This window comes from Hyperoodon ampullatus (assembly GCF_949752795.1).
Source record: "Hyperoodon ampullatus genome assembly, chromosome: 11".
In the NCBI taxonomy this organism is placed as follows: domain Eukaryota; kingdom Metazoa; phylum Chordata; class Mammalia; order Artiodactyla; family Ziphiidae; genus Hyperoodon; species Hyperoodon ampullatus.
Genome location: NC_136924.1, coordinates 60,850,793 through 60,876,008, shown reverse-complemented (window position 1 = coordinate 60,876,008; position 25,216 = coordinate 60,850,793). Strand labels below are relative to the sequence as shown.

At 51.6% G+C, this 25,216-nt stretch overlaps 1 protein-coding gene across 1 annotated transcript in view; it reads right to left on the bottom strand.

Moving 5' to 3' along the window:
- Positions 1-10,311, bottom strand: part of LRP1 (LDL receptor related protein 1) — an 80,776-nt gene extending 70,465 nt beyond the window's left edge. The window contains exons 1-2 of the mRNA XM_079714223.1: positions 10,230-10,311; positions 1,654-1,776 (exon numbers count right to left, since the gene is read on the bottom strand). Coding sequence (XP_079570349.1) covers positions 1,654-1,776; positions 10,230-10,296 — 190 coding nt within the window. The 5' untranslated portion in view covers positions 10,297-10,311. The remainder of the gene's footprint in view (positions 1-1,653; positions 1,777-10,229) is intronic.
- Positions 10,312-25,216: the final 14,905 nt, after the last annotated feature.

The following is a 25,216-nucleotide window of genomic DNA, read 5'->3' as shown; positions in this document are numbered from 1 at the left end:
CCCCCAGCCCCAGAGCAGCTTGCCTGATGCAAGGCTTTGGAAACGGTCAAAGGCTCTGGTCCACTGATGATGTCTTGGTACTTCCTTTGTTGCCCAAGAAGATGGGCTGGGGGGAGGGCAGGGTAGAGCTCCTGAGGGGATTCTAAGGAGGCCAGGTGACCTACGGTGCTGGCTAAACCTGTGGGCTGGTAGACAGACCACTGCCCATTGGCTCCCAAGCCTGGACAGGGTGTGAGAGAGTGTCTGTATGTGAGTGCACCTGTCCGCCTGTGCCTGGTAGGAGTCCACATGCACAGGTGAGGGAGGTGTGTACCGTGGAGCAGAGTGGTGTGGAGTGAGGGGGAATCTGTGAATCTCCACGTGTGCTGGTGCTTCTGGCCTCAGTATGTGCATTTCCATGTCCTTTTGGGAGCGAGCCTGGGTTTGTGTGTGAGTGTCTGGGAGCATCTGTCTGAGTGCAGGTTGTGTCTCTGCATCCCCATTTCAGAGTGTTGACTCTGCGTTGCTGTGAGAGCGTGTCTGTGCCAGCATCTGCCTCTGTCTGTGTATGTCGGGGAGGGTGGAGGGGAGTGAGTCAGTGCCCGGGAGGGACTGAGCGTGGGTGTGATGGGTCCAGGAGCGTGCATGAGTGGGGACAGTGTGGGGATGTGTATAAGGTGGGGTTTACATCAAATTAAAGGGAGGATGGATAAAAAGAGCCAGATCTGGACCTTCCACGTGGCTTTCTTTATCCCTAACGCCAAGCATTGGGGTCCGAAATGTGGAGCATAAAGACGGCATCAGACAAGAAGATGCTCCAGGCTGAGCCACCCCCCATACAAACACTTGCAGAATATCCTTGGCTCCCACACCTCCAGGGCAGGGTATGAGGGTGAGGCAGAGAGAACTGGTGGCTCCCTTTCTGGCCCTAAAATTACCCCTAGTAATTATGGGTGAGGGTATGGAGATGGGGCTGGGACAGGATAAAGCCGGAGAGAGAACGGAGACAGACCTAGGAATGCAGGGTCCCCTAGACCCCAGCCCAGATTAGCCCAGCAGGGGAGAGACTCTGCCAGCTGCCCAGGACTCTAGGGTCCCGCCAGAAAGTCCTCCACTCCCCCCCACTGGCAGGGTAAAGCCTGGGTGGGGACCTTTCTCCCAGTTTAAACAGCTGCCTCTGATTACACCACTTACAGAGGGCAGGGGGAGCGGGGGGAGGGCGGGAAATGCGCAGGGGTGGGGCTTCTGGGACAGAGACTGATCAAGAGCCAGTGGCCTTTGGCCTGGGAGCCTGAGGACAGGAAGGGGACCCAGCAAGACCTGGGGGCACTCATCCAGGATCAGGAGGTTCAGAGGTGGGAAGAAGAGGGATGAGCCAGAAGGGAGGGGAGCCTGGGCCCTCTCCTTCCAGGAAAGCTGTCAGCCCAGAGAACACAATCTCTGGCTGGCTTGGGGGTATAGCAGCTGAGGGAGCTCATTTCTGAGCACACCAAGCACCAAGCCGGGCTCTTTGAAGAGGGGGAGAGGACAGTTTTAGCTGTGTCATGTACAAACAATCATAGAGCAAGGTCCGCACCAGGCTAGAGCTCAACTGTCCTCATCCCAAACTGCCTGGGCCAAAAGGAAAAGGCATAAACCGGTGGTGTGGGGGAGGGATCCAGAAAAGGCACTTACAAATCTCGGGAGCCTCATCAGATCCGTCGGGGCAGTCCCTCTCACCATCACAGCGCCAGCCCTTTGAGATACAGGTGATCTGGTCTCTGCAGGCAAACTGCTTGGGGCTGCAAGTCTTAGGGACTGGGGTCAAGGGAAGAAAACAGGGGTGTGAATGAGGGATGCAGGCCAACTCTATGGCCTTAAAGCCCTCCAGGGCTCCTCCTCCTCCCCCAGCATCAGTCTCCATCTGGCTCAGACTCTGACCCACAGTCCACCTGTTGTGGGGGGGCACGTGGCTGGGGTTCACTCCCAGAACACCGCGTACCTGCGACGGCGGGAGGGGAAGGATGCAGGGAGCTCATTTTATTGCCCCCCACTCAGTCCCGAAGATTGCCTGTTCGGTGTGCCCGCCCCCAGTCCTCAGGGTCAAAGCCCTTGCTGTTCTCTGTTACTCTGGTCAGATACCAGCAACCCCACTTTGCTGACTGAGAGTGATGAGGCATTTAGGCCATTGACGTGTTTTCTCTTTATCTTCCTCCCTATCTCACTAGAGGTCCAGAGCTGGTCTTTTCTAACCTCTCTGCTCCTTCGTCCTCTCGGACACTTTCGGTCCCTGGGACCCATCATCCTGCCCATCTCCAACTCTTTTTTTTTTTTTTTTTTTTTTTGCGGTACGCAGGCCTCTCACTGCTGTGGCCTCTCCCGTTGCGGAGCACAGGCTCCGGACGTGCAGGCCCAGCGGCCATGGCTCACAGGCCCAGCCACTCCACGGCATGTGGGATCCTCCTGGACCAGGGCAGGAACCCGTGTCCCCTGCATCGGCAGGTGGACTCCCAACCACTGCACCACCAGGGAAGCCCCACCATCTCCAACTCTTAACCACCAGGCCCCCAGATGGGATGTGTGTTTGGGGTGCCCTTGGCACAGTGGTGGCTTGGAGATGGCATCAGCAGAGGAGCCCTGCCTCCACCTGCATTCTCTAAAGACACAGCCTCCCTTGCTGGTTAGACTTTCAGCAGATGCCCTCAGAGGTAAGAAGCACCTAAGATTGCTCAGGATGATAGAGTTGGAGAGCTGAGGCAGGGGGATGGCTGGGGTGACCTGTAGGAGCTGGTTTCAGCCCAGCCGACCTGTTAAGGTCCTATATCCGGGACCTCTTTGCCCTAACCCCTCACCCCCACCAGCTTCCCTCTGCTCCTGCCCCATTCTCTTACCTCATTCTCCAGGCATGAATTAAAGACGGTAACGCTAACCCTCACTGTTAACCTCGGTATGTGCCAGGAAATGTGGTACACGAGTTCTTTCCATGTATCATCTCATTTAATCCCCTCCACAATATGACAAAGTAGGTACTACTAATACCACCATTTCCTAGATGAGGAAACCAAGCCTCAAAGAAGGTGGGTTCACACAGCAGGCAAGTGACAAAATCAGGACTCATACCAGTTGAGCTGACTCTAAGCTTTTAACCAACCAGTGCACACCAGTCTCCCCATTCTCACTGAGAGGTTCTCAGGAGTTGTTCCTCCCAATCCCGTCACCATGCCCTCCACAGGAAGAAAAGTACCCCCCTCCTTCACCCCCAGCCAGTCTCCCAGCCCTTCATCGCCTCTTCCTTGGTCTGTGTCAATCCCATTTCTCTTCGGCTCTCGTGCACTGGAAACCAGCTGTGTGCCAGGCACTGCACTAGGCACTAGGGTGCTAGGGAGGGGAGAGGTGGCCCCTCAGGAGCCACAGCACCCTGGGAAGACAGCAGGGCAGAGTGAGCTCAGGGCTGGGACGGAGCAGAAGGAAAGTATGTCAGGGCTCTGAGCAGGGAGGGATGGAGTCTGAGGGGAGCCACACTGAGAAGACGTCCTCCCTCCCTAACCCCCATCTCTGGCAGAGGGGACAGCACTCAGGCCCCTGGCCAGGACGAGAGCCGAGTTCAGGAAACACATCAAGGATGGCCTGGCTAGGCCCCCGGCCCCGGAGTCCCCCTCCCCTCCCCCCCCACCCTGAGCAGGGAATAAAGGCCCCTTGAGGAGGTGGATAATGCTGAGTTCATTGCCCCACTGGGCCAGCTGTGAGGTCTTCCCGGGGAAACAGCCCGCCAGCCTAGTTAGCATGCTGGAGAACGGTCCTCTTCCCCTGGCCAGCCGAGACTGGCTGGTGGGGGGGCGGGTAGAGGGGGCTGGAATGGGACTCAGAGGCAGACGGGCTGTTTGGAGCCCAGAAAGGCCCCCATGCCACCCCTGCCTCCACCTGGACTTTTGGTCCACACCCCCTCTCCTCCCCAGGGTAGAACTCACAGCCCAGGCCTGAGGTCACCGGTTGGTCACTCCAATCTCCCCTCCATTCTGAGTCCCAGCCATGATCCCCTCCTCCTTTGGCCCTCACTTTGTCCCCCCGCTGTCCCCCACCCCCATTTTTGGCCTGAACTCGACAGAGGAAACAGCAGCTGGCAAACTCCGAAAGCTGGAATGAGAGAGATTCACAAACCAGATGTGCTCTTGCGGAGGGAAGGGAGCGGGGGATGGGGAGTGAAAGGAAGAGGAGCGCTCAGGGCCCCTGTCCCACAGCAGCATCCCTTTGGGCCGGGGCAGGGGGACTGGAGGTGCACGTCTCCCACAAGTCAGGGCAGCACAAGGATCTCGAGAGATGTGAAAGAACTTCCTTTCCATCAGGGATGGTGGAGAAAGCCCTAGGAATCTCAAGTGTGAAGGCTGAGGCCTGTCTTTGATTTCCTTCAGCGGGAAGAGGGGAGGAAAGAAACAAATAACCTCCTTTGGGGCAGTCTACACAGCCAAGGGAAGCCTCACTTGGAGGCAGAGGGAGCTGCAGTGCGGTGGGGTAGGAAACTTGTAATCTGCTTAGAGCCAGCAGCCAACCCCACTGCCCTCAGCTGCGCCTTCCGCATCTGATGCCAGCACCCAGGAAACCCACCTCCATGGCCTTAGATGAGGGAACAACACGGCCCTAAGTTCAGGAGCAACTAGTGGCCTCCCCTGCCTCCCGCCCCTCATGAGACTTGGGGCTTTCTAAGGATATGAGCTAACATTTTTTAACATGGTCACTCTGTGTCAGCCACTGAGCTGAAACACTTTGTACACATTAACTCATTTAGATCCTCAAACCCTGTGACATGGGTACTGTTGCAATCCCCATTATACAGACGAGGGAACTGAGGTACAGAGCGATTCGTGACTGAACCGGCGGTTCCTCACTGGCCACGATGATGGAGCCACATGAAGAAGGAGGAAGAAGGGAAACGGCAGGGTCCTCTGGCGCTGGGAGTGGGGACAGGGATTATAGGAGGTGGCAGTGGCCTTCAGGGCTCCTCAGAGAGGAGGGGAGAGGGTGGAGAAGACGGAAAGCGACAAGAACGGGACAGAAGAGGGAAGAGAGAAGGGAGAATAAGGAGGAGAGGACTACGGAGGGAGAGCGAGCGAGGTTGCAGAGAGAACGCCAGGACACAGGGGCCGTCTGTTCTCAGCTTTGCCCGGAGATGAATGTGACCGCCATGCTAACTCTGGCCAACACCCTTGCCCCCCCTCAAACCCAGGCACCCAGCCCAGCCATGGCCCCCAGGGCCACCAAGATGGAGCCAGAACAGGAGGTGTAGGGTTGGGTGTGCATCCAGACACAACACGGACCCCGCTGCCCTGCTTGAGCCTTGGCTGTCGTCCTGTCCCATTCTGGGACCTTGGGGGCAGGGCGGGGAAGGGCGGTGAGAGGGCCTGACCAGAGTAGAGAGGGTGACAGGGAAGTACAGCCCTGAGGGAGTCTTCTCCAGAGGAGGGGACCCATCCGTATGTCCCCTTGGGAGCAGAGATGGAGAGGAAGAGAGATGTTGAGATTTCCTAAAGACCCAGGAGACCTGAGACAGGGTAAGCGTGAAAGAGACCCCTGAGACCCTTTTCAAGAGCAGACACAGCAGACGGAGAGATAGGCTGTGTATCAGGGGATGTTTTCTGAAAGGAGCCACATGACATATCTAAGGGAACAGAGGGGCCAGGGGGTGGCCAGGGGGTGGGGGGCAGAGCCTGCAGGAATCTAAACTTTCAAACATATGGGGGTGGGACAGCAGGGGCCTCCCAGACCCTACCAAGAGCTTTTCACTGAATTTTATGTATTTTTGGGTGTTACCCGGTGGCTCCTTCCCGCAGCTCAACGAGGCTCAGACACATTTTTGTCATTCCTGAGTCTGGGCCTCTGCTTTGCGGCCTGGACAGACAGACAGGATGGCTTGGGCTGCTGGGGGAGGGGAAGGGTCTCCCCCTCCATCCTGAGTCAATATTGACTCAGCAGGACATTAGCCTGACCTCCCCACCATCTTTTCCTTTCCCCACAAGTAAAATCAGACCCTTTGAATGTCTCCAGAGGTCAGCATATCTCTCACCAGGCCTTTAGAAGCCCTTCCCACCTACCCCCCAACACACACACAGCTTATGCGCTGCAGAAGTAAAAGCTCTAAGCTCCTGACCCATTCCTCACACCTTTCTCCAGTTCTCAGGTTATGAGGAAGTTCTGCCAGAAGTCTAACCTCCCTCCTCCTTTCTGAATTATCTGCACTCCCTCTCCTACTGAACCCACAAAGGGTCTCAAGTTCCCTTCTTCCAGAAACATTCTCTCCAAAATTAGTGGAGGGGGAAGAAGAGAGAGGAACTTGGAGGAAAGTGGAGGGAGAACTTTCACTGCCGAACTGGATATTCCAAGCTTGGCCTGGGAGGGGAAGAATAACTCCAAAATGGCGAGCACATGGGAAAGCCCAGGAGAGACTTCTGCTCCCAGGTAGCTTTCAAGATACCAAGAGGCCTGGATGGAGGTGGATGGAGACAGACAGAGACAAAGCAAGAGACAGAGACTGAGAGAGACAGGACAGAGAATGCCACAAAGGATGAGGTAAGAGAGATGAGAGGATGAGAGACAGAGGTTCCTTGAGGCCAAGAGAGCACACACCAATGATAGACAGACAGAGGCAAAAACGAGGGAAGGGGTCTCAGCCGAGAGGTTGCCAAGACAACGACACAGTTGTCTTGGGATGAACCCGGAGAATAACATCCCTGAGACTCAGGGTGGGGAAGCATACACCCTGACTTGGACAAAAAGAGTCCCTGCCCTAGCAGTGCCTGATCCAAGGGAGACTCAGAATAGGGGCCGCTGCCTCCCACAGAATTGGGAGGGTGGGAGGAAGGAACACTGAAGCTCTTCAACAGGGAAGCCAAGGCCTCCAGGAGATTCTCATCTTCCCTGGGGGTGCAAGAGGGATAAATACCTCCCCTCACTGTCCCTCACCTCTTTCCCAGGGAGATTTTACACTGGGACCTGGGGCCACCACACAGGAAGCAATCCGGGGCCAACTGCTTCCTTCTCCAAACAATGCAGGATCCTGCTAACCAGGCTGAAATCTGGGACTGAACACAGGGGCATGGGTCTAGGTTCTTCAAACACCCACACCCAGCACCCAGCCCCACCAGGTCGGGGACAGCTTGCATGGTCCCACTCAACTGCACTCAGATTCCCAAAGGGCGAGGAGCCCCCATCCAGAGTTGGAGGACTTCAATGCTGGAGAGTTCATAGAGGGCTGGGGAGGGGGTGTGCCCTGAGAGGAAACTACTGAGGGGAATAAGCCTTAGGTTTGGGGGTTTGATATGCAAAGGCTGAGACTACAGCAAGAGGAAAGAAAGTTAGACCTGGTAAGGATGGGCTTCCCAAAGGTAAGGAAGGAGTTTTGTAAAGTTCCGGGGATTTGAACAGGATCTGGCTCTGGCCAGGGCCCCTGCTGACATCCTTAAGAGGCCCAGTGATGGGGAGTGGTTGGGGGCAAAAAAATATAGAGAAAATGGAGGAAGGGGGAGCAAGATTAGGAGAAAAGGAAGTCTTGAGAAGCAGCCTCAAACATCAAAATATCCCTCCATCCCCAAATCAATGTCTTACACATCCCTGGTTTGAAAGACGAGGGTGAGGGGAGATGTCCAAGATCTGAGTCTGACCAGGGGAGAAAGGAGTTTGGAACCATCTCTCAGAGAGCCAGAAGGCAAACAACTCAGCCTCATAACTCACTTAACTGTCCAGCTTGTCTGATAAATGGTAATACACTGGCTCGAGGGGGTACGTGGAGATGGGTAGGAGAGAGGGAGGCAGCCAGCCCTCTCCACTACAAAATGTTCCTAATCTCAGCAGGGACCTCAATAACTCCTCTTCCCATTCCCCATTCCATCTGTTTCTCCATCCTCCCAGGTAGCAAGTATACTCAATTCTGTCTACTAGCAGGGAGTGACATTGCTCCCCAAAGAGAAGGGGTCCCTGGAGATTGGGTTCAGGCATAGCAGAGAAGGCAGAAATGGTGGAGAAGGACCCTAGGGCTGCTCCCCTGGAGGGAAAGCAGCAAGGTCTGTGATAGCAGCAGAAAGGAAGGTTAGACATTGAGTCAGGTAAGCTGGAGCCAGGACGTGTCCTTCTCTGGAAAACAAAGGAGAAAGTTGTGTGTCTGTGGGCCTGAGACATGAGGGCAGGAGTGGGGATAGAGGCTGTCCTGGACAACATTGGCCCTACAGGTCTGTGCAGTTTCCCTTTCCCACCCCCCAGAATGGGGTAGAACCGATGATTCACTATTCCCATTCTTAGGGTGAGAACAGTATGGGTGTTTGGGGAGGGGTCCTCTCTCCAGGACTTTGGATAGAGTTTGGTTTGAGCTGGGGTTACAGCTGTGGAATGGGTGGAAACTTACAAAAGCGTGGGAGACCATTAAGGAAAACACATCCAGTCTCCCTCTTCCACTCACCACGCACCAACTTGGTGTGGCAGATAGAACGGCTTTGGAACCCTGGGGGTGAAGCTCCCTGGGGCCATTCCTGACCAGGCTGGGGACCTTTTCTGCTCTCCACAGAGACCCCCCTTTTCCCTCTGCCTAACTCCATCCACCTTCCATCGTGGGGCTCTTGATGGGTCACTCTCTTAAAATTTTTTTCTATCCCTCCCAGAAGTCGCTGTACCCAAATCTCTCTGCCTCAGTTTCCCCTCTCACTTCACAGGGCTGAGAACAAGAAGAAACAACATGCATAACTGAGGAAGTCATGGGCAAGGGCTGGTCTGAAGGGTATTCAGGGCAGAGCCTCTTTCCTCCTCTTGGGCAGATAATTGATGTGGGGTGGGGGGTAGGCAGACAGAGTCCCCAAGACGGCATAACTGAGAGCTACTGAATATATTGTCTTTCTGGGCACAGCTACTTCCTGACCCCTTAACCTCCCTCCCCCCACTGAAGCAAGTTGTGGGGAGGGGAAGAGAGAGAGAGAGAGATAGTCTGGTTTCAGAGAAAAACTTTCCCAATCACCATCTGGCAAAATTTGGAAGATGGAGGAGGGGTGCATGATGGTATTGGGTCCAGATTTTTCCCTGGATGAGAGGGCTAAAATGACGGGAAGGGATGAGATCCCACCCCTTCCAAATCAGGGGCCCAGCCCAGCCCAACCCCATGACCCCAGCTCAAAGCTTGAGCAAGACTTGAACCAGTGACTCACAAGTAAGAGGGAAAATAGCTGACATTAAAGAAAGGCAAGAGGGCACCCCAATTCTCCAAAAGGACACAGTTCTAGCCCAAACCTAACTGCAGTATACAAAGTGTGTGCGTATAAGGGGAGGAGGGGAAATGGTGGAGAGAAATAAACACATCTACCAAAGGAGCAGGGAATTAGGGGGTGGGGGCATAGCCATAACCCCATCCAGCCTCCGACTCTCCTTCCAGTACAAACTGAGATCAGACCAGAAGTCAGGGAGAAAGCAGCCTTCCTCCACCCTCCCACCTCAGCATTCCAGGCCATTCTCCAGACCCCTTCCCCAGTGATGACATCTAACGTTTTTCATCTCAAAGCTCCCAGGAATTAAGAAGGAAAATTCAAAGTCATATAGCTTCGCCTTCTCTCACCCGCTACACCCCCCAACACAGCCCTTTCCAGGCTACTGACAGAGGCCCTGAGAGGGGGAAGTGCTCATTTCGGAACCCAGGCTGGCAGCCCGCTGGATCCTGGACCCAGGCCTTCAAGCCCGGTCTCCAAGGGCCCAGATTCCACACCCAAGCAGGGGGCCCTCCCGTGGCCCTCTCTCTCCCCACCACAGCCATCCCCCCTGTCCTGCCTGCCCTCTGCCCAGCGGGGCACCCCTGACCCGGCTACCCTTCCAGATGCAGAGGCCACTGCAAAAGGACCCCCGCCCCCTTTTGCAGCCAGTAAACAGCAAATCCGGATTCCTTTACAATTCAGATGTGCTGTGGGGGGGTGGAGGATGTAGGGGAGGCGGAGGCCCTCCCCCACCAGAGATAGGAAAAGAAGGCCTCTAGATGCCAGGATCAGAAAAAGGGGGATCCCTCCTCTCCCTTCCCAGGCCTCTGGTCTTTGTTTGGGCTGGGGGGGTCCCAGAAGCATCATTTGCCCGGGGCCCCTATCCTCCAAATTGGACCCCCATCCCCACCCCCAGTCAGGCCGCTGCTGTGTCAGCTGGACTAGGATAACAAAAGGCACCCCCTCCCGCGTCTCCCTTTCCCATCCGAACGCAGGGGTGGGGGCTGGGGAGTGGGTGTCCCCAAGGGTCCAAGGGGGCCGCGGAATCTCACTCACCATCGACAGCGGCCGCGACCAGAGCTGAGAGCAGGGGCAGCAACAGCAGCAGCGGCGGGGTCAGCATGGTGTGGGCTGATGCAAGCAGCAGCCCCCTGCCCTCTGGTCCTGTTACTTTTCGCCGTCGCCGCCCCCCCCAATTGGGGGGTCCCCCCCTTTCCTCCTTCCTCCCTTCTCCTCCTCTATTCTTATCCTATCCTTCAGCAAAGCTCACCAGGGGTCTGGGTGAAGAGGTAGAGTTCGGAGCCCCTTGGGGAGGGCCTGCAGATGGGGCTGCACCCTCTGCCCCCAAATCCAAACCCTTCACCCCCGGCTTTTCTCTTCGTTCCTCTTTTTCCCCCTCCCGGGAGCAGCTCACAGCCCCATCTCCGAGCCGCCTCCGGCTGCAAAAATGCACAATTGGGAGGAGGCGGGGTGGGGGAGTGGGGGGCGTGGACCGGGTGGGGGAGCCTTCGGAAGGGGCCTGATGGAGCTATGGGGTCTCCCCTCGTTTCCGCCTCCTCAGTGCACGGGCCTGGAGCTCGCACCACTGTTCCCCGGACTGAGGTGCCGCGGGGCGGGCTGAGGGGGGGGGGGGGGAGAGGGAGGGGACCGGGAGAGGAGGGAGGGAGAGAAGGGGCGGGGAAAGAAAAAAAGGGTGGGGGGAGAAAGAGCTACGCGGCAATCCTGTGAATGCGCATGCGCCGATTTGGCGCGCTGCCCTGGGGAGGGGGAGACAGAGCGGCGACCAGATCTGGATCTCTGGCTACCGGTCCGAGAGCGGGGGGTTCCCGGGGTCCCGCTGTCTGGTTTTGGGCCTGGAGCGCCCATTCCCGTGACTGGGCCTTTCTCCCTTGCGCTCGGGAGCTGAAGGGGCGAGGGGGGTTGGGCAGGGGGGGGTTGAGGAGAGCTGAGCGGCTTTTCCGTGAAACTCGGTGTCTTGCCCTAGAATTTCAGGCCCCGTCTGCGGATCCAAGACCGGGAGGCCTGGACCGAGGCCTGATCTCCTGGGGGACCCCTGACTGTGCCTTCCCATGACTGGGGTGGGGTCGGGGGCTGCCAGTTCGCGGGGAAGATGCGGGGAGAAGCTGAGCTTTGATTTGGAGACTTTGTAAAACCTGGACGGGGACTGGGGCCTGCGGCGGAGGGGGGCGGAGGGGGGCGGAGGGGGGCGGGGTGGGGGAGGGGCCGAGACGGCCTGCCCCAACCTCGCTCCCGGACTTGGAGTAAACAGGGACACCCACCGGGACACGCCGGAGCTTGTCCGCCCGCCTAGGGCTTGGGGATGGAGCCCACCTTAGTACCCGCCCCGCCCTGCTTGCCTGGCACCGGGAGGGGCAGGCCCTGGTTTGGAGGGAGGTGAGTCACCAGCGGGTGGGGTTAAGGAAGGTCCACCCACCTTCGCCCCAAGAGGTCGGGACTCATTTATTTTTTTGTTTGGTGTTTTGTTTTTTTATACCTTATGACTGGCTTCCCACCAAGTCGGGGTTTTAGATTCCGAGCAACAGGGATTTGGAATAAGATGAGGGACTCTGGACCTCTGTTTCCAGGCCTCGAGTTCTAAGGAGGTGTCTGCTGAGTGCCGGACCTTTGTCCCAGCCTGAGTCCGTAAGGGAATGCTGCTTTGAGTCCACAGGGCGCCGGGCGGTTCCCAGAGCCCAGTGAATGTGCTTCTGGCCACTGCCCCCTTCTGGGCGGTGTTTTAAGGCTGTACCTTGGGTGTCTGACTTTCTGGTGTCTGGAAGTCAGAGTTCAGGGAGACAGCAGGTGACGCCAGAAATTCACATTAGAGATGAGGGAGGCTTGCACCACCCTTCTCCCTTTTAAAGTTCTATTCAAGGAAAGGCCCCAAATCCTCACGCCAGCCTGGCCCTGGCAGAACGTGGAGCAGCATGGAGGACTTGTTTATTGATGGCAGTGAGAGCAAGAGAGGAATCCAGAAGGAGCTAGACCTTTTCACCAAACCAGAGCTTCCTCCTGGCTCGCCTTGCTCAGGGCTAAGGCCACCTGCCTTTAGTCTCCCAGGCCAGAAACCTCAGACTTACTGCCAACTTGTCTTCTGGGCCTTTCTCTCCTATACCAATCTTGGAAACCTGTGCTCAAGATTTGTCATTTTTTTCCTTTGAAATAGAGTTCAGATTTCCTCCATTTCCACTGCTGGAGTTTCTCTGGGCAGGGGTGGGGTCTTATTCATCCTTTCATCCAGACCTCATGGGCTAACAGTGGTGGTCACATGGCAGGGACTTACTAAATGTTTTTAATGAACTCCTACTAGGTTCCTTCTTCTCCCAGGACCCCCTCTCCTTGTTGTCATCCAAGTGAAGTCAGATTGAAACAGACTTCAGGCAGCTTTGCAAGGAAAAAGCTAGCTGGAGTGACCATACGTAGCCCGAGAGGGTTGTGAGGGGGCAGCCCCATTCCTCTCCCTGATACCTATCTCATGCAGGTGAATCTTCCTGAAACTGCTTTCCCTGTGTCTCTTCCTGGCTGGCAAACCTCTACTGGGTGCCTATAGACAATGGAATCAAACGTGAGCTCTTCTCCCCGTCCTGGCCTCCCAATATCTGGCCTCAGCCAGCATATCGACACTTCTTGTTTGCTACGTCCCAACCCCTGCTATCTCCTGAATGTGAATGTGTGTTTATTTTTATGAACGTTCTATTGTAAAAAATGGTAATACTTAGTGGTTGCAAAACTCAGAGTATAGGAAGGTACAAGATGAAAAGTAAACTTGCCACTACTCTCCATACTAAGAGTTCCTTGGGTCTCCTTCCAAGAGGTTTTTTTTTGAAATGATAAACAGGGAATTCCCTGGTGGTCCAGTGGTTAGGACTCGGTGCTTTCACTGCCAAGGGCCCAGGTACAATCCCTGGTCAGGGAACGAAGACCCCACAAGCCACTTGGTGTGGCAAAAAAAAAAAAAAAAAAGAAGATAAACAAATATAAATAAACATCTTTTAAAACCACAAATGAGCTCATACAGTATATACTATTCTGGAACTTGCTTTTTTTTTCAGTTAACTCATCTTGATCCCTTTCCACATTGTACACACCCATCTAGCTCACTCTTTGTATTGGCTACTTGGAGTCTCCTTGCTTGGATACTCCACAGTCTACTGGGATTGTTAGGCCCTTGGGTTATTTCCAGTGTGTGAAGTGCTGAGGTTGTTTCTATAAGACAAGAGAATGCATATTTCTACTTGAGCCTTTAATTATACTCTTCTCTCATTTGCTTCCTACCCTCATCAGCAAGGCTCTCCTGTTGTTCTCACCCTGCCCATCTCTCCTGTTCCAAACTTGCTCTCAAGATAGCCTCAGTACCGAGAACTCAGCACTTAATTTCGAGGGTTCTGTGTCCACCATCAGACCATAAGGTGGTCCCTAAGGGCAGGTAACATGTCTTTTACTTCTTGTATCCACCCAGCGTTAGGGCCTCTTGATTGTTCAGTGGGTAAGCTGACAGGAGTGTTAGGACTAGGGGAGTCTGTGCTGGTAGAGGAGACAATCATAATTAAGTACCATCGAACGGGATGTGACTGGAAGCATTTTCTCCATATTTCTCCTATAGCACCCATTATATAGTCCCCCTCTCCTTCAGCTTCTTCTCTTTCTCCCCACTTCTATTCAAAGAAGCTTTTTCCATCTTCAAACCCTTGGGTTGGAATTGTAACCAAATAGGGGAAACCAAGGAGGAATTCTCTGCAATCCATGATCGGGATATCAAGAATGGTGACAGTGGGCAAAGAAATTGGTGGAGAGGATATCCCCTTATTTTGGATCTCCCAGCAGATTATTAAACATTTCCCTTTCCTGTCGACTGTTAACAGGCACTGAGATGGGGCATTAAGGGGGCAGCTCTGGGATTGAATGTCAGGCCAGAGACTGACACCACCTAGCGGTCAACTAAAGAAGTGTAAACATGAAGAATGTCTGAAGGATCTGGTGGAAAGTGGGAAGAGAACCAAGATTTACTGAGTACTTACCATATACCAAGTCCATGCAGTGGATTTTACATGGATTAGCTCATTTAAGTCTTATAACCGCCTGTGGCGTAAGTGTTCTTTTCACTTTGTAGATATGGAAATAGAGTCTCAGAAAAATTAAGGAATCTGCCCCAAAGCACAGTGCAGGTTGGAGCCCAGTTTTCTTTCATTTAATAAACATTTATTAGGTACCTCATATGTGCCAGTTACATTGGTAAGCACTAGGGACGAGAGATGGAAACACACAGTCTCAGCTTTCAAGAAGTGTACAGGTTAGTGGGGTTGTGCAACTAAATCACTGACAATTACAACAAAGTGCCTTAATGCCTGTGCTAAAGGTACATGGCACAGAGGGAACCAGGGCAGGATACCTATTCCAGATAAGAGGGTCAAAGCAGGGCAGAGTAGATGATACCAGACTATGTGTTGAAAGAGAGGAAGGAGATGATAAACAATGACAGAAGGAAAGTGTGTTTTAGGCTGGAGGACAGGCAAAGGCATGGAGGCATGAAGAAGTTTAAAATATTTGACGCAATTATGGTATGGCTGAAGCTTAAGGTACTTATTGGGGAAGATAATGGATGAAGTATCATGGAGCCTAATCAAAAGGGTGATTTTAGCCACACTAAGGACTTAGAATTTTTTTCTAGAAGTAGTGGGGAGCCAGGTGAGAAATTGGTGAAGTCCTTAACGCACAAGCCATAGAGCTGAAGAGGAAGAGGATTCCAGGTAAAGAGGTAAGATCAAGTATATTAATTAGTTTATCATGTTGGCCTAGAGGATAGTGACAGGGAAAGCTGAGTCTAGAAACTGTGGCTCACATTAGAACGTTCTCAACTTCTCAGATTTTGGCAGCACATTAGAATCACCCAGGGAGTTTTAAAATCCCAATGCTGACCAAAAAAAATTCTCAGTGCCAGAGAACTTGTACTACTTGACTTCAAGACTTGTAAGCTACCGTAATCAAGACACTATGGTACTGGCATAAGGATTGACAAACAGATCCGTGGGATAGAATAGAGGGCCAGAAATAGACTCACACTTAAAGGTCATTTAATTTTGATGAAGATGTCAAAGCAATCCACTGGGAAAAGGAATATCTTTCCAACAAATTGTGCTGAAACAACTGAATATCCATATGGGAGAAATAAGTAAATCGTGATCCCTACCTCACACCATGTGCAAAAATTGATTCAAGATTAATGATAGACCTAAGCCATACAAGCTAAATCATAAGGTTTTTAGGTGAAGACATGGAATATCTTCATGACTTGGAAGTAGGCAAAATTTTCTTATGTTATAGAAAACAATAACCATAAAAGAAAAAAAATTGATAAAAGAAACATCAAAATTGATGCTCATCAAAAGACACCATTAAGATAACGAATAAGTAAGCCAAAAGGTAAGCAAAATATTGATCTCACAAAGAACTGGTATTGGGACTTTCCTGGCGATCCAGTGGTTAAGACTCCACACTTCCATTGCAGGGGGCATGGGTTCAATCCCTGACCAGGGAACTAAGATCCCACATGCCATGTGGTGCAGCCAAAAAATAAAAAATTAAATTAAAAAAAAAAAACTGGTATCCAGGATACATAAAAAAGTTCCTATAACACAGTAATAAAAAGACAACCCATTTTAAAAAGATGGACAAAAGATTTGAACAGATACATCACAAAAGAACATGTATGGGGCTTCCCTGGTGGCGCAGTGGTTGAGAGTCCGCCTGCCGATGCAGGGAACACGGGTTCGTGCCCCGGCCCGGGAAGATCCCACATGCTGCGGAGCGGCTGGGCCCGTGAGCCATGGCCGCTGAGCCTGCGCATCCGGAGCCTGTGCTCCACAGCGGGAGAGGCCACAACAGTGAGAGGCCCGCGTACCGCAAAAAAAAAAAAAAAAAAAAAAAAGAACATGTATGAATGCCCAATAAGCACATGAAAAGTGTTCAATATCTCTAGTCATCAAGAAAATGCAAATTAAAAACACAGTGAGATAATTCTCCATACTCACCCAAATGGTTAAACTTTGAAAAACTGGCAATACCAAATGCTAGTGAGAATGTAGAGCAACTGGAACTCTCATACAGTGTTGGGAATGTAAAATGTACTATAAATTTGGAAAAATATGTAGCAGTTTCTTATATAACTAAGCACATATCTACCCCATGACCCAGCAATTATACTCCTAGTTATTTATTCAAGAGAAATCAAAACGTATGGTCACACAAAGATTCAAAGAATGTTCCTAGGGCTTCCCTGGTGGAGCAGTGGTTAAGAATCCACCTGCCAATGCAGGGGACACGGGTTTGAGCCCTGGTCCGGGAAGATCCCACATGCCACGGAGCAGCTATGCCCATGCACAACAACTACTGAGCCTGTGCTCTAGAGCCCGTGCTCCCCAACAAGAGAAGACACCACAATGAGAAGTCTGCACACCGCACTGGTAGCCCCCGTTCCCGCAACTAGAGAAAGCCCACACGAAGCAAAGAAGACCCAATACAGCCAAAAATAAATAAATAAATAAATAAAATTTAAAAAAAAAAGAATGTTCATAGTAGTTTTCTTCATAATAGCCAAAAACTGGCTATGGCCCAGGTAGCTATCATTTTTTTTAAAAAGGATAAACAAACTATGGTATATCTCTACCATGGTATACTACTTAGTAATAAAAATGGACACACTATGGATACACACAACACCACTACAAATCTCAAGACATGGTGAGTAAAAGAAGCCAGACATAAAAGCACATCCTGGTTTTTTGTTTTTAACTGAAGTATAACTGATTTACAATGTGTGCCAATCTCTGCTGTACAGCAAAGTGACTCAGTTATACACATATATACATTCTTTTTTTATATTATTTTCCATTATGGTTTATCACAGGATATGGAATATAGTTCCCTGTGCTATATATTAGGACCTTGTTGTTTATCCATTCTAAATGTAATAGTTTGCATCTACCAACCCCAAACTCCCAGTTCATCCCTCTCCCTCCGAAGCACATCCTGTTTTATTCCATTTATATGAATTCTAGAACAGACAAAACAAAGCTACCGTGGAAGAAATTACAACAGTGGCTCCCCCAGGGGGTGGGGTGAGGAAAATGACCTACATCTTGATAGGGATGTAGATGTCATACAGCGACCAAGTGGTAGGGCAAGGATTTGAACCCAGGTGGCCTGGCCCCAGAGGCCATGGTTTTAACCACGTTACATTGCTTTGCCCCTCGTACGCTGCAGCCTTGAGTGTGGATGAGGTTACAAGGAAGTGTAGCCTGTGAAGCCAGGAGACTGAGAAGGAGCACCCAGACAGGTAGGAGGAAGTCTAGGAGAGAGGGACCATGAAAACCAATGGGGGAAGAGCTTATTCAAGAGTGGCTAACAGTGTTGAATACTGCTGAGCAGTCCAGACAGAAAAGGGACAGGTCATCATTCTAGGAGGGCACGTGTGACATGGGTCAGAACAGTTTAATTGGACTGGTGGGGGCAGTAGCCAGCTGGCAGTGTACTGAGGAGGTGAGGAAGGGAAGACAGGGAATGTGAATAGCTTTCCCAAGAAGCTTGGCTGTACCGGGGAAGAGGGAAAGACAAGACAGTAATTAGAGTGCTAGTTAGAGGGCTGGAATTTCCTTGCAGAGGCTCAATCCTGATCACAGTTGGCTCCATCCAGAGACGCCTGCTTTCGCCCACCCACCAGGGCTGCTAATTGTCCTTCTGTGAGGTGAAGGTCTGTTGGCCACAGTAAGCCCCTGACAGCCACAGGGACCTTGACATTTGGGAGCTTGAGATCAGCTGACCCCACCATTGCTCACATCCTGTCATCCTTGGCAGGCCTCAATGGGCGTTCACCCTTCTCCACTCAGCCTAGTGCTTCCTCTTCCTGACCACCCTTGCACTGCTCCCCAATCCCTTCCTTGCACAAGGCACTGGGTCACCCTTGGCTCAGATTATCCTTGCCCCTCTTTGCTTGTCTGAAACATGGCTCTTCCCTGAGGACACTCTCTTTTTTTTTTTTTTTTTTTAAAGAGATATCACTTATTCTCCCAAGTGGACAAGTCAGGTGGCGGTGGGAGCAAGGGCAGTCAGCCTGCTCTGTGCTCTCCATTTCTTATAGTCAATGTGGCTCCACCAAAGTCTCAGTTAGGGATGCATTGAGCAGCAAGGACCAGAAGACCCAATTAAAGGAGATCGAATAAAGAGTTTTAGAACAGATCCAGGGCTGGTTGATTCATCAAGAGTTTTCTACCACTTCACGCTGATACTCTGTCTTCAGGGGTTGATGGTCTCTTTCCTCACAGTTGCAACATGGTTGCAGCTATTCCAGACATCACATGTGGACTTGACATCGAAGAAAAACGAAATCTTTTCCAAGATCCTCCCAAAGTCCTATTGGCCAGGACAATGGAAATACCATGATTGGCAAGACCAATGAGATTCATCCCCTAAATGCATGGGGAGGGAACACCCGTACATAATCCAGACTTTGCCAACAAGGGAGAAAGACACACTGCTGAGCAGGCATCATCAGTGTTTGCCCCGATAGTCATACAAATTCCTCTTCCTTTTAAGGGCCAGCTATTTCACCTTCCATTGTTGCTTAAGGGCAACAATGCTTATGCCAGACTAACTGGGTACAAATCCCAGCTTACTTGCCAGCTCTTTGGCCTTGGGCAGATTACTTAAACCTTCCACACTGCAGTTTCCTCATCTGTAAAATGAGTGCTATCAGCACCATCCAACAGAACTTACCTGTGATGATGGAAATGTCCCACGCCTGTGCTAATAAAGTAGCCATTGGTCATACGTGGCTGTTGAGCATTTGAAATGAGACTAGTGCACCTGAGGAACTGAGTTTTTTAATTAAAATGAAAGAGTCACAGGGACTTCCTTGGTCCAGTGGTTAAGACTCCCTACTCCAAATGCAGGGGGCATGGGTTTGACCCCTGATTGGGGAACTAAGATCCCACATGCTGCATGGTGTGGCCAAAAATAAATAAGTAAATAGTCATATATGGCTAGTGACTACCATATTGGGCACATAGTTGTATTTCACAGTATTGTTGTAGGATAAAATGTACAGTACTTATATAAAAAGTAGGGATGAAAGTAACACATGAACCCTCACTAAACGTTATTACTTTTGCTGCCATCTGCTGATGGGTCATTTGCCCAGTCTCCTTGAAGAAACACTTTGGCATCTGACTCACCATCTTCCTGGCCACCTCAGGTCTTTAGCAAACCCAGGTGGCTTCAGTGTTCATGCAGGTAGTCTAGCGGCACCCTGGCCTCTTGGTTCTTGACCTCCTCAACTCCAGTGCTCACCTCCATGTTGCCATAGCCACTCACTCCCATAGCTGTGACCTCTGCCACACCCTACCAGGAGAACTCGACAGAAATCTCACCCCCTTGTCTCCGACCAGCCCTTCAGTTCCTTCTTTCCCTTGCTCCCAGGAAGGCTGATCTTTAGGTTGGTTGAGACTTCCAGTTCCTTGACTCTGTTCTTTCCTTTCCCACTGGCTCCTCATGTCTTTACTTCTCTTCCTAACCGGCCTCGATTCCACAATGCTTCACTTCTCCTCCTCCATCACATGGTCTCCTTCTTCATTACTATTAACCTTCTGAACAGTTCTCCTGGCTTCAGACTTACTCTTTCAATCCATCTTCCATGCTGCAGCCAGGGTGGTCTCTCTACTAAATCTCATCATATTACTTACCTGCCCTAAATCCTCTAATGTTCCCCATTGCCAACTACTACCATTTCCAGAAGGTACCTTGCTCCCACAGTATCCATGCCTTTGCACATGCTAGATCCCCTTCCTGGTTTAACTCTCCTCTTGTTCTTTGCCTCAGTAACTCCTGAATCTTAATTTCCTTTAAGATTCAGTTCCGGCATCACCTCCCTGATCTCTCCTATCCCCTACCTAGTTTAGGTGCCCCTTCCACATGCTCCCACAGCACCCTGTGCTTCACTGGAATCACAGCCCCAATTATGCTGTTGTATCATTGTTGACAAATCTGACTCCCCCTCTCAGCTATAAGAGCCTAAGAACAGACACCCAACAAAATTTTTATAGAATTAACTGGACACAGATTCTGGGAGGATTGCTTTTGTTTGCTTGCTATCAGTTTGATTCACTTTTTTTTTTTAAATAAATTTATTTTTATTTTGGCTGCATTGGGTTTGTTTTTGGGTTTTGTTTTGTTTTGTTTTGCGGTACGCGGGCCTCTCACTGTTGTGGCCTCTCCCGTTGTGGAGCACAGGCTCCGGACGCGCAGGCCCAGCGGCCACGGCTCACGGGCCCAGCCGCTCTGCGGCATGTGGGATCTTCCCGGACCGGGGCATGAACCTGTGTCCCCTGCATCGGCAGGCGGACTCTCAACCACTGCGCCACCAGGGAAGCCCTGCATTGGGTTTTTGTTGCTGCACGCGGGCTTTCTCTAGTTGCAGCGAGCGGGGGCCACTCTTGTTGCGGAGCATGGGCTCCAGGTGTGCAGGCCTCAGCAGCTGCGGTACACGGTCCCAGCAGTTGTGGCTCGCGGGCTCTAGAGCACAGGCTCAGCAGTTGTGGTGCATGCCTAGCCGCTCCGCAGCATGTGGGATCCTCCCGGACCAGGGCTCGAACCTGTGTCCCCTGCATTGGCAGGTGGACTCCCAACCACTGCACCACCAGGGAAGCCCTGATTCACTTTTTTAAAGGTGGAGGGATTTGAACATGTTTATATGCTGAGGGTAAAGAGCTGTAATAGGGAATTCCATGGTGGTCCAGTGGTTAGAACTTGGCACTTTCACTGCCATGGTCCGGGTTCAATCCCTGGTTGGGGAACTAAGATCCCGCAAGACTCAAAGCACGGCCAGAAAAAAAAGAGCTGTAATAATTAGCAAATGAGAGGCTGGAGATTTGGAGGATGGAGGGGACAATTAATGGAACAGTGCCTGGGGAGGCAGAAGGAGAAGGCCTGAGCACAGGTGGAGAAACATACTTTGGGCAGGGGCAGGGACAGAGACACCCTCTGCTCTGAGCCTGAAGGGACGGTGCAGGTGCTGATGAAACGCCTGTTGGCAGACAGCAGGAAACTGGAGGGGTTTCCAACTGATAGCCTCCGTTTCCTCTAATCTAAATGGTGAGTTGGTATCAAGGTGGATGGAAATTTGGAGAGAATAGAAAAGGCCTGGGAGACAGAGCTGCCTAGGGGCCCACAGCACCTTCCCACACTCTTCTGTGAAAATTTCCTTCTATCCCTCAAACCTCCACAAACCCCAGGCTGCTGCCCAGTGTTCCTGAATGTGGCGCGCATTCACCTTGTCTGTGAAATATACTAAACTCCTGCCATCAATCCATCACTGTTTAGTCCTCATATAAGAGGGTGTATGTAAAACAGCCCAGCACCAGGTACACAGTAAACACTCAGTAAATGGTAGTTTTTGTATTCACTAGCGAGGATGAATTTTGTTTTTTTCTAGCTACATAGCAGAGTTTACAGGATGATATGTGTCCCCGCCCTCTGGGAGCTTATGTCCTTGTCAGAGAAGGATGTACCCATAATTAAAAAGCAATGCAAAGTGATATGTGATGGTTACCAACATCCAAATGGTGCTTTGTTTTTTTTATCACAACCAGCACTGAAAAGTATCTTTTACATCAAGACCTAGAACTCAGATAAATACATAAAACAGAAACAAATTTCATTAGACATCACTTATCCTCACTTTGTGTGATACATTCTGATATTTTCTATTCTATCATACTTTGTTTTAAAAAAGTGATGGTCAGTGGACTTCCCCGATGGCGCAGTGGTTAAGAATCCGCCTGCCAGTGCAGGGGACACGGGTTCGATCCCTGGTCCAGGAAGATCCCACATGCTGTGGAGCAACTAAGGCCCATGAGCCACAACTACTGAGCCTGCGCTCAAGAGCCCGCGAGCCACGACTGAGCCTGCATGCTACAACTATTGAAGCCCACGCACCTAGAGCCCGTGCTCCGCAACTAGAGAAACCACTGCAATGAGAAGCCTGTGCACCGCAATGAAGAGTAGCCCCCGCTCACTGCAACTAGAGAATGCCCCCGCGCAGCAGTGAAGACCCGACGCGGCCAAAAATAAATGAATAAATAAATAAATTCATTTAAAAAAAATAGTGATGGTCAAGGCTCACTGTTATGGGTTGAACCGTGTCTCTCGAAAATTTGTATATTAATACATTGAATTCATATATCCCTCAAAAATTCATATTCATATGAGGTACCCCCAGTACCTCAGAATGGGACCTTATTTGGAGATAGGGTCTTTACAAAGGTAATCAAGTTAAAATGAGGTCCTTAGGGTGGGCCCTAATCCAATATGACTGGTATCCTTATAAAAAGGGGAAACTTGGGCTTCCCTGGTGGTGCAGTGGTTGAGAGTCCACCTGCCGATGCAGGGGACACGGGTTCGTGCCCTGGTCCGGGAAGATCCCACATGCCGTGGAGTGACTGGGCCCGTGAGCCATGGCCGCTGAGCCTGCGCGCCTGGAGCCTGTGCTCCGCAACGGGAGAGGCCACAACAGTGAGACGCCCACGTACCGCAAAAAATAAATAAACAAATAAACAAACAAATAAATAAATAAATAAAAAGGGGAAACTTGGGAATTGCCTGGTGGTTAGGACTCGGTGCTTTCATTGCCACCGGGGCCCCAGGTTTGATCCCTGGTCGGGGAACTAAGATCCCGCAAGCTGCGTGGTGCAGTAAAAAACGGGCGGAAACTTGGAGACAGACTTGCATATAGGGAGAATACCATGTTAACAGGAAGATGGCCATCTACAAGCCGAGGAGAGAGGCCTGGAACCCATTCTCTCTCTCAGCCCTCAGAGGGGACCAACCCTGCCAACACCTTGACCTTGGACTTCTGGCCTCTGGTACTATGACACAATGAATTCCTTCTGCGGTCTAACCACCGCCCCCCACCCCCAGCTGTGGTGCTTTGTTATGGCAGCCCTAGCAAACGAATACACTCACCAAACTGATTTTGTGACTCACTACTGGGTTGCAACATGCAGTTCATAGACTACAAAATGCTTTTTTCCTCTGCTTTCCCTCATGCGACCTTTTTTTTTTTTTTTTTTTTTTTTTTGCGGTACGCAGGCCTCTCACTGTTGTGGCCTCTCCCGTTGTGGAGCACAGGTTCCGGACGCGCAGGCTCAGCGGCCATGGCTCACGGGCACAGCCGCTCTGCGGCATGTGGGATCTTCCCGGACCGGGGCATGAACCCGTGTCCCCTGCATCGGCAGGCAGACTCTCAACCACTGCGCCACCAGGGAAGCCCCCTCATGCGATCTTTACAGAAAGTGGAGGGATGGTGGGACCCGGAGGAGGGTGGGGCAAGCAAAGCACTCACTCTCAGGGTCATGCAAATGGGGGTGTCATTACCAGTAGTCTAGCCAACCACTTACTTGCACCACCTGAAGATGAGTGCTTTCTCCAATTTGGCACCCTCGACACCTCACCCTGGCCTAGGCCATGTCAAGTAGGTATAGCTTTTGTCTCCATTTGAGGGGTTGACACACAGTCACAAAGCTTTTAAATGGAGTCAGACCCGTGTCAGATATGCCTCTAAATTCCTTTGACAACATCACAGTGTCCCCATCAGGGCAATCAGTTAGAGAAGATGATAATAAATATTGTTTTACTACCAGTACGTGCTCCTCACCTTCCTATCCCTCAAAAAGAGCCAAAGTTCACTCCTCTCCTCCTCTTGCCAAAGTTCTGAAGGACTTGGCCCTCCGGAGACCCTTAGGTGGCAAAGCCTGAATTCAGCCATTGTCTGTGGATGTCTGCAGGCAGAGTGGGCGCCTGGGAGCACACACAAAGTGGATGTGTCGTGAGTGCCTTTGTGCGCATGCTGCGATCCTAGCCGTTTAAACCCATGGACAGATTGCCTGCCTGCCATCTCCACCCCGGCTCTCCCTCCTTTTCAACTGGCTGCCTTCCAGACACAGTAAATACATAAACATACCTCCAATAGCCTCTGCCTTTGTGGCGGTAATATTACCCTCAAATCCAGGGACCCTAGGTAGGATGGAGGCCCTTCTGTCTTCCTCCTGTCTGGCTAATTCTGGGACATAAAAATAGTGCCTAACGTTTACTATGTGCCAGGCATTGTTCTAAGCCTTCACATGTATTATTGCATTTCACTCTCCCAACTTTATAAGTTAAGACCATTATTTGCTCCATTTTACAGATGACAAAACTGAAGCACAGATAGTAAACTGCCCAGAGTTGTGCAGTTAGCAACGTTGGCAGGATCTGAACCCATGCAGCCTGTCCGCAGAGGCCAAGTTCTTAACTGCTACCGTCTGCTGCCTGGCTGGGCGCGCCGCTGCACACACTTGCCCATCCACGTGGAGGGGATGGGGGGGAGCTGGGCTCTGGGAATCAGTTCAGACACCAGGGGGCAGCATAGGCCTGGCTTTGGCCCCCGAGCCCAGCCCTGTTTGTGAAGAAAGGAGGGAAATAGAAGCCTCCTCCCACCTTCCACCATCCCCGAGAGACCACCCTTTCCCCATACCCCTCTCTCAGGTTTTTGGGCTTGAAGGGCTCTCTGGGTCCCTAGGCCAGCTCCAGCTCCTCCTCCAGCAAAAGCTGCAGAAACCATCCACTAAATAACTAGATGGTGACTCAGAAGCTGAGCAAGCCTTGTGTATGTGAGTGTGTGTCTCCTTGTGACTGCATGTGGCTCTGAGTGCTGACACGTCTGTGAGCCTGCCTGCACGTGTATGTAAGCGTGTGTGTGTGTGTGTGTGTGTGTGGTGTCCTTCTGGCTGGGGAAGTTGAGTATGTGTGTGTTTATTTCTGGTTGTGTCTCAGTGTTTACCCCAGAAACAGATAGGAGCTTCACCAAAGCTGCACCACAGATTCACATGCAAACTTGTCCCTTGGGAATCTACAGGCAGCAACTCCAGCTTGTGCCGTCTCCCACCTGGGTTTGAGGAGTAGTACCCTGTGAGGAGGGGGCAGAAACGATTTTCAGTCCGAGGGACCCCTGGAGTCCT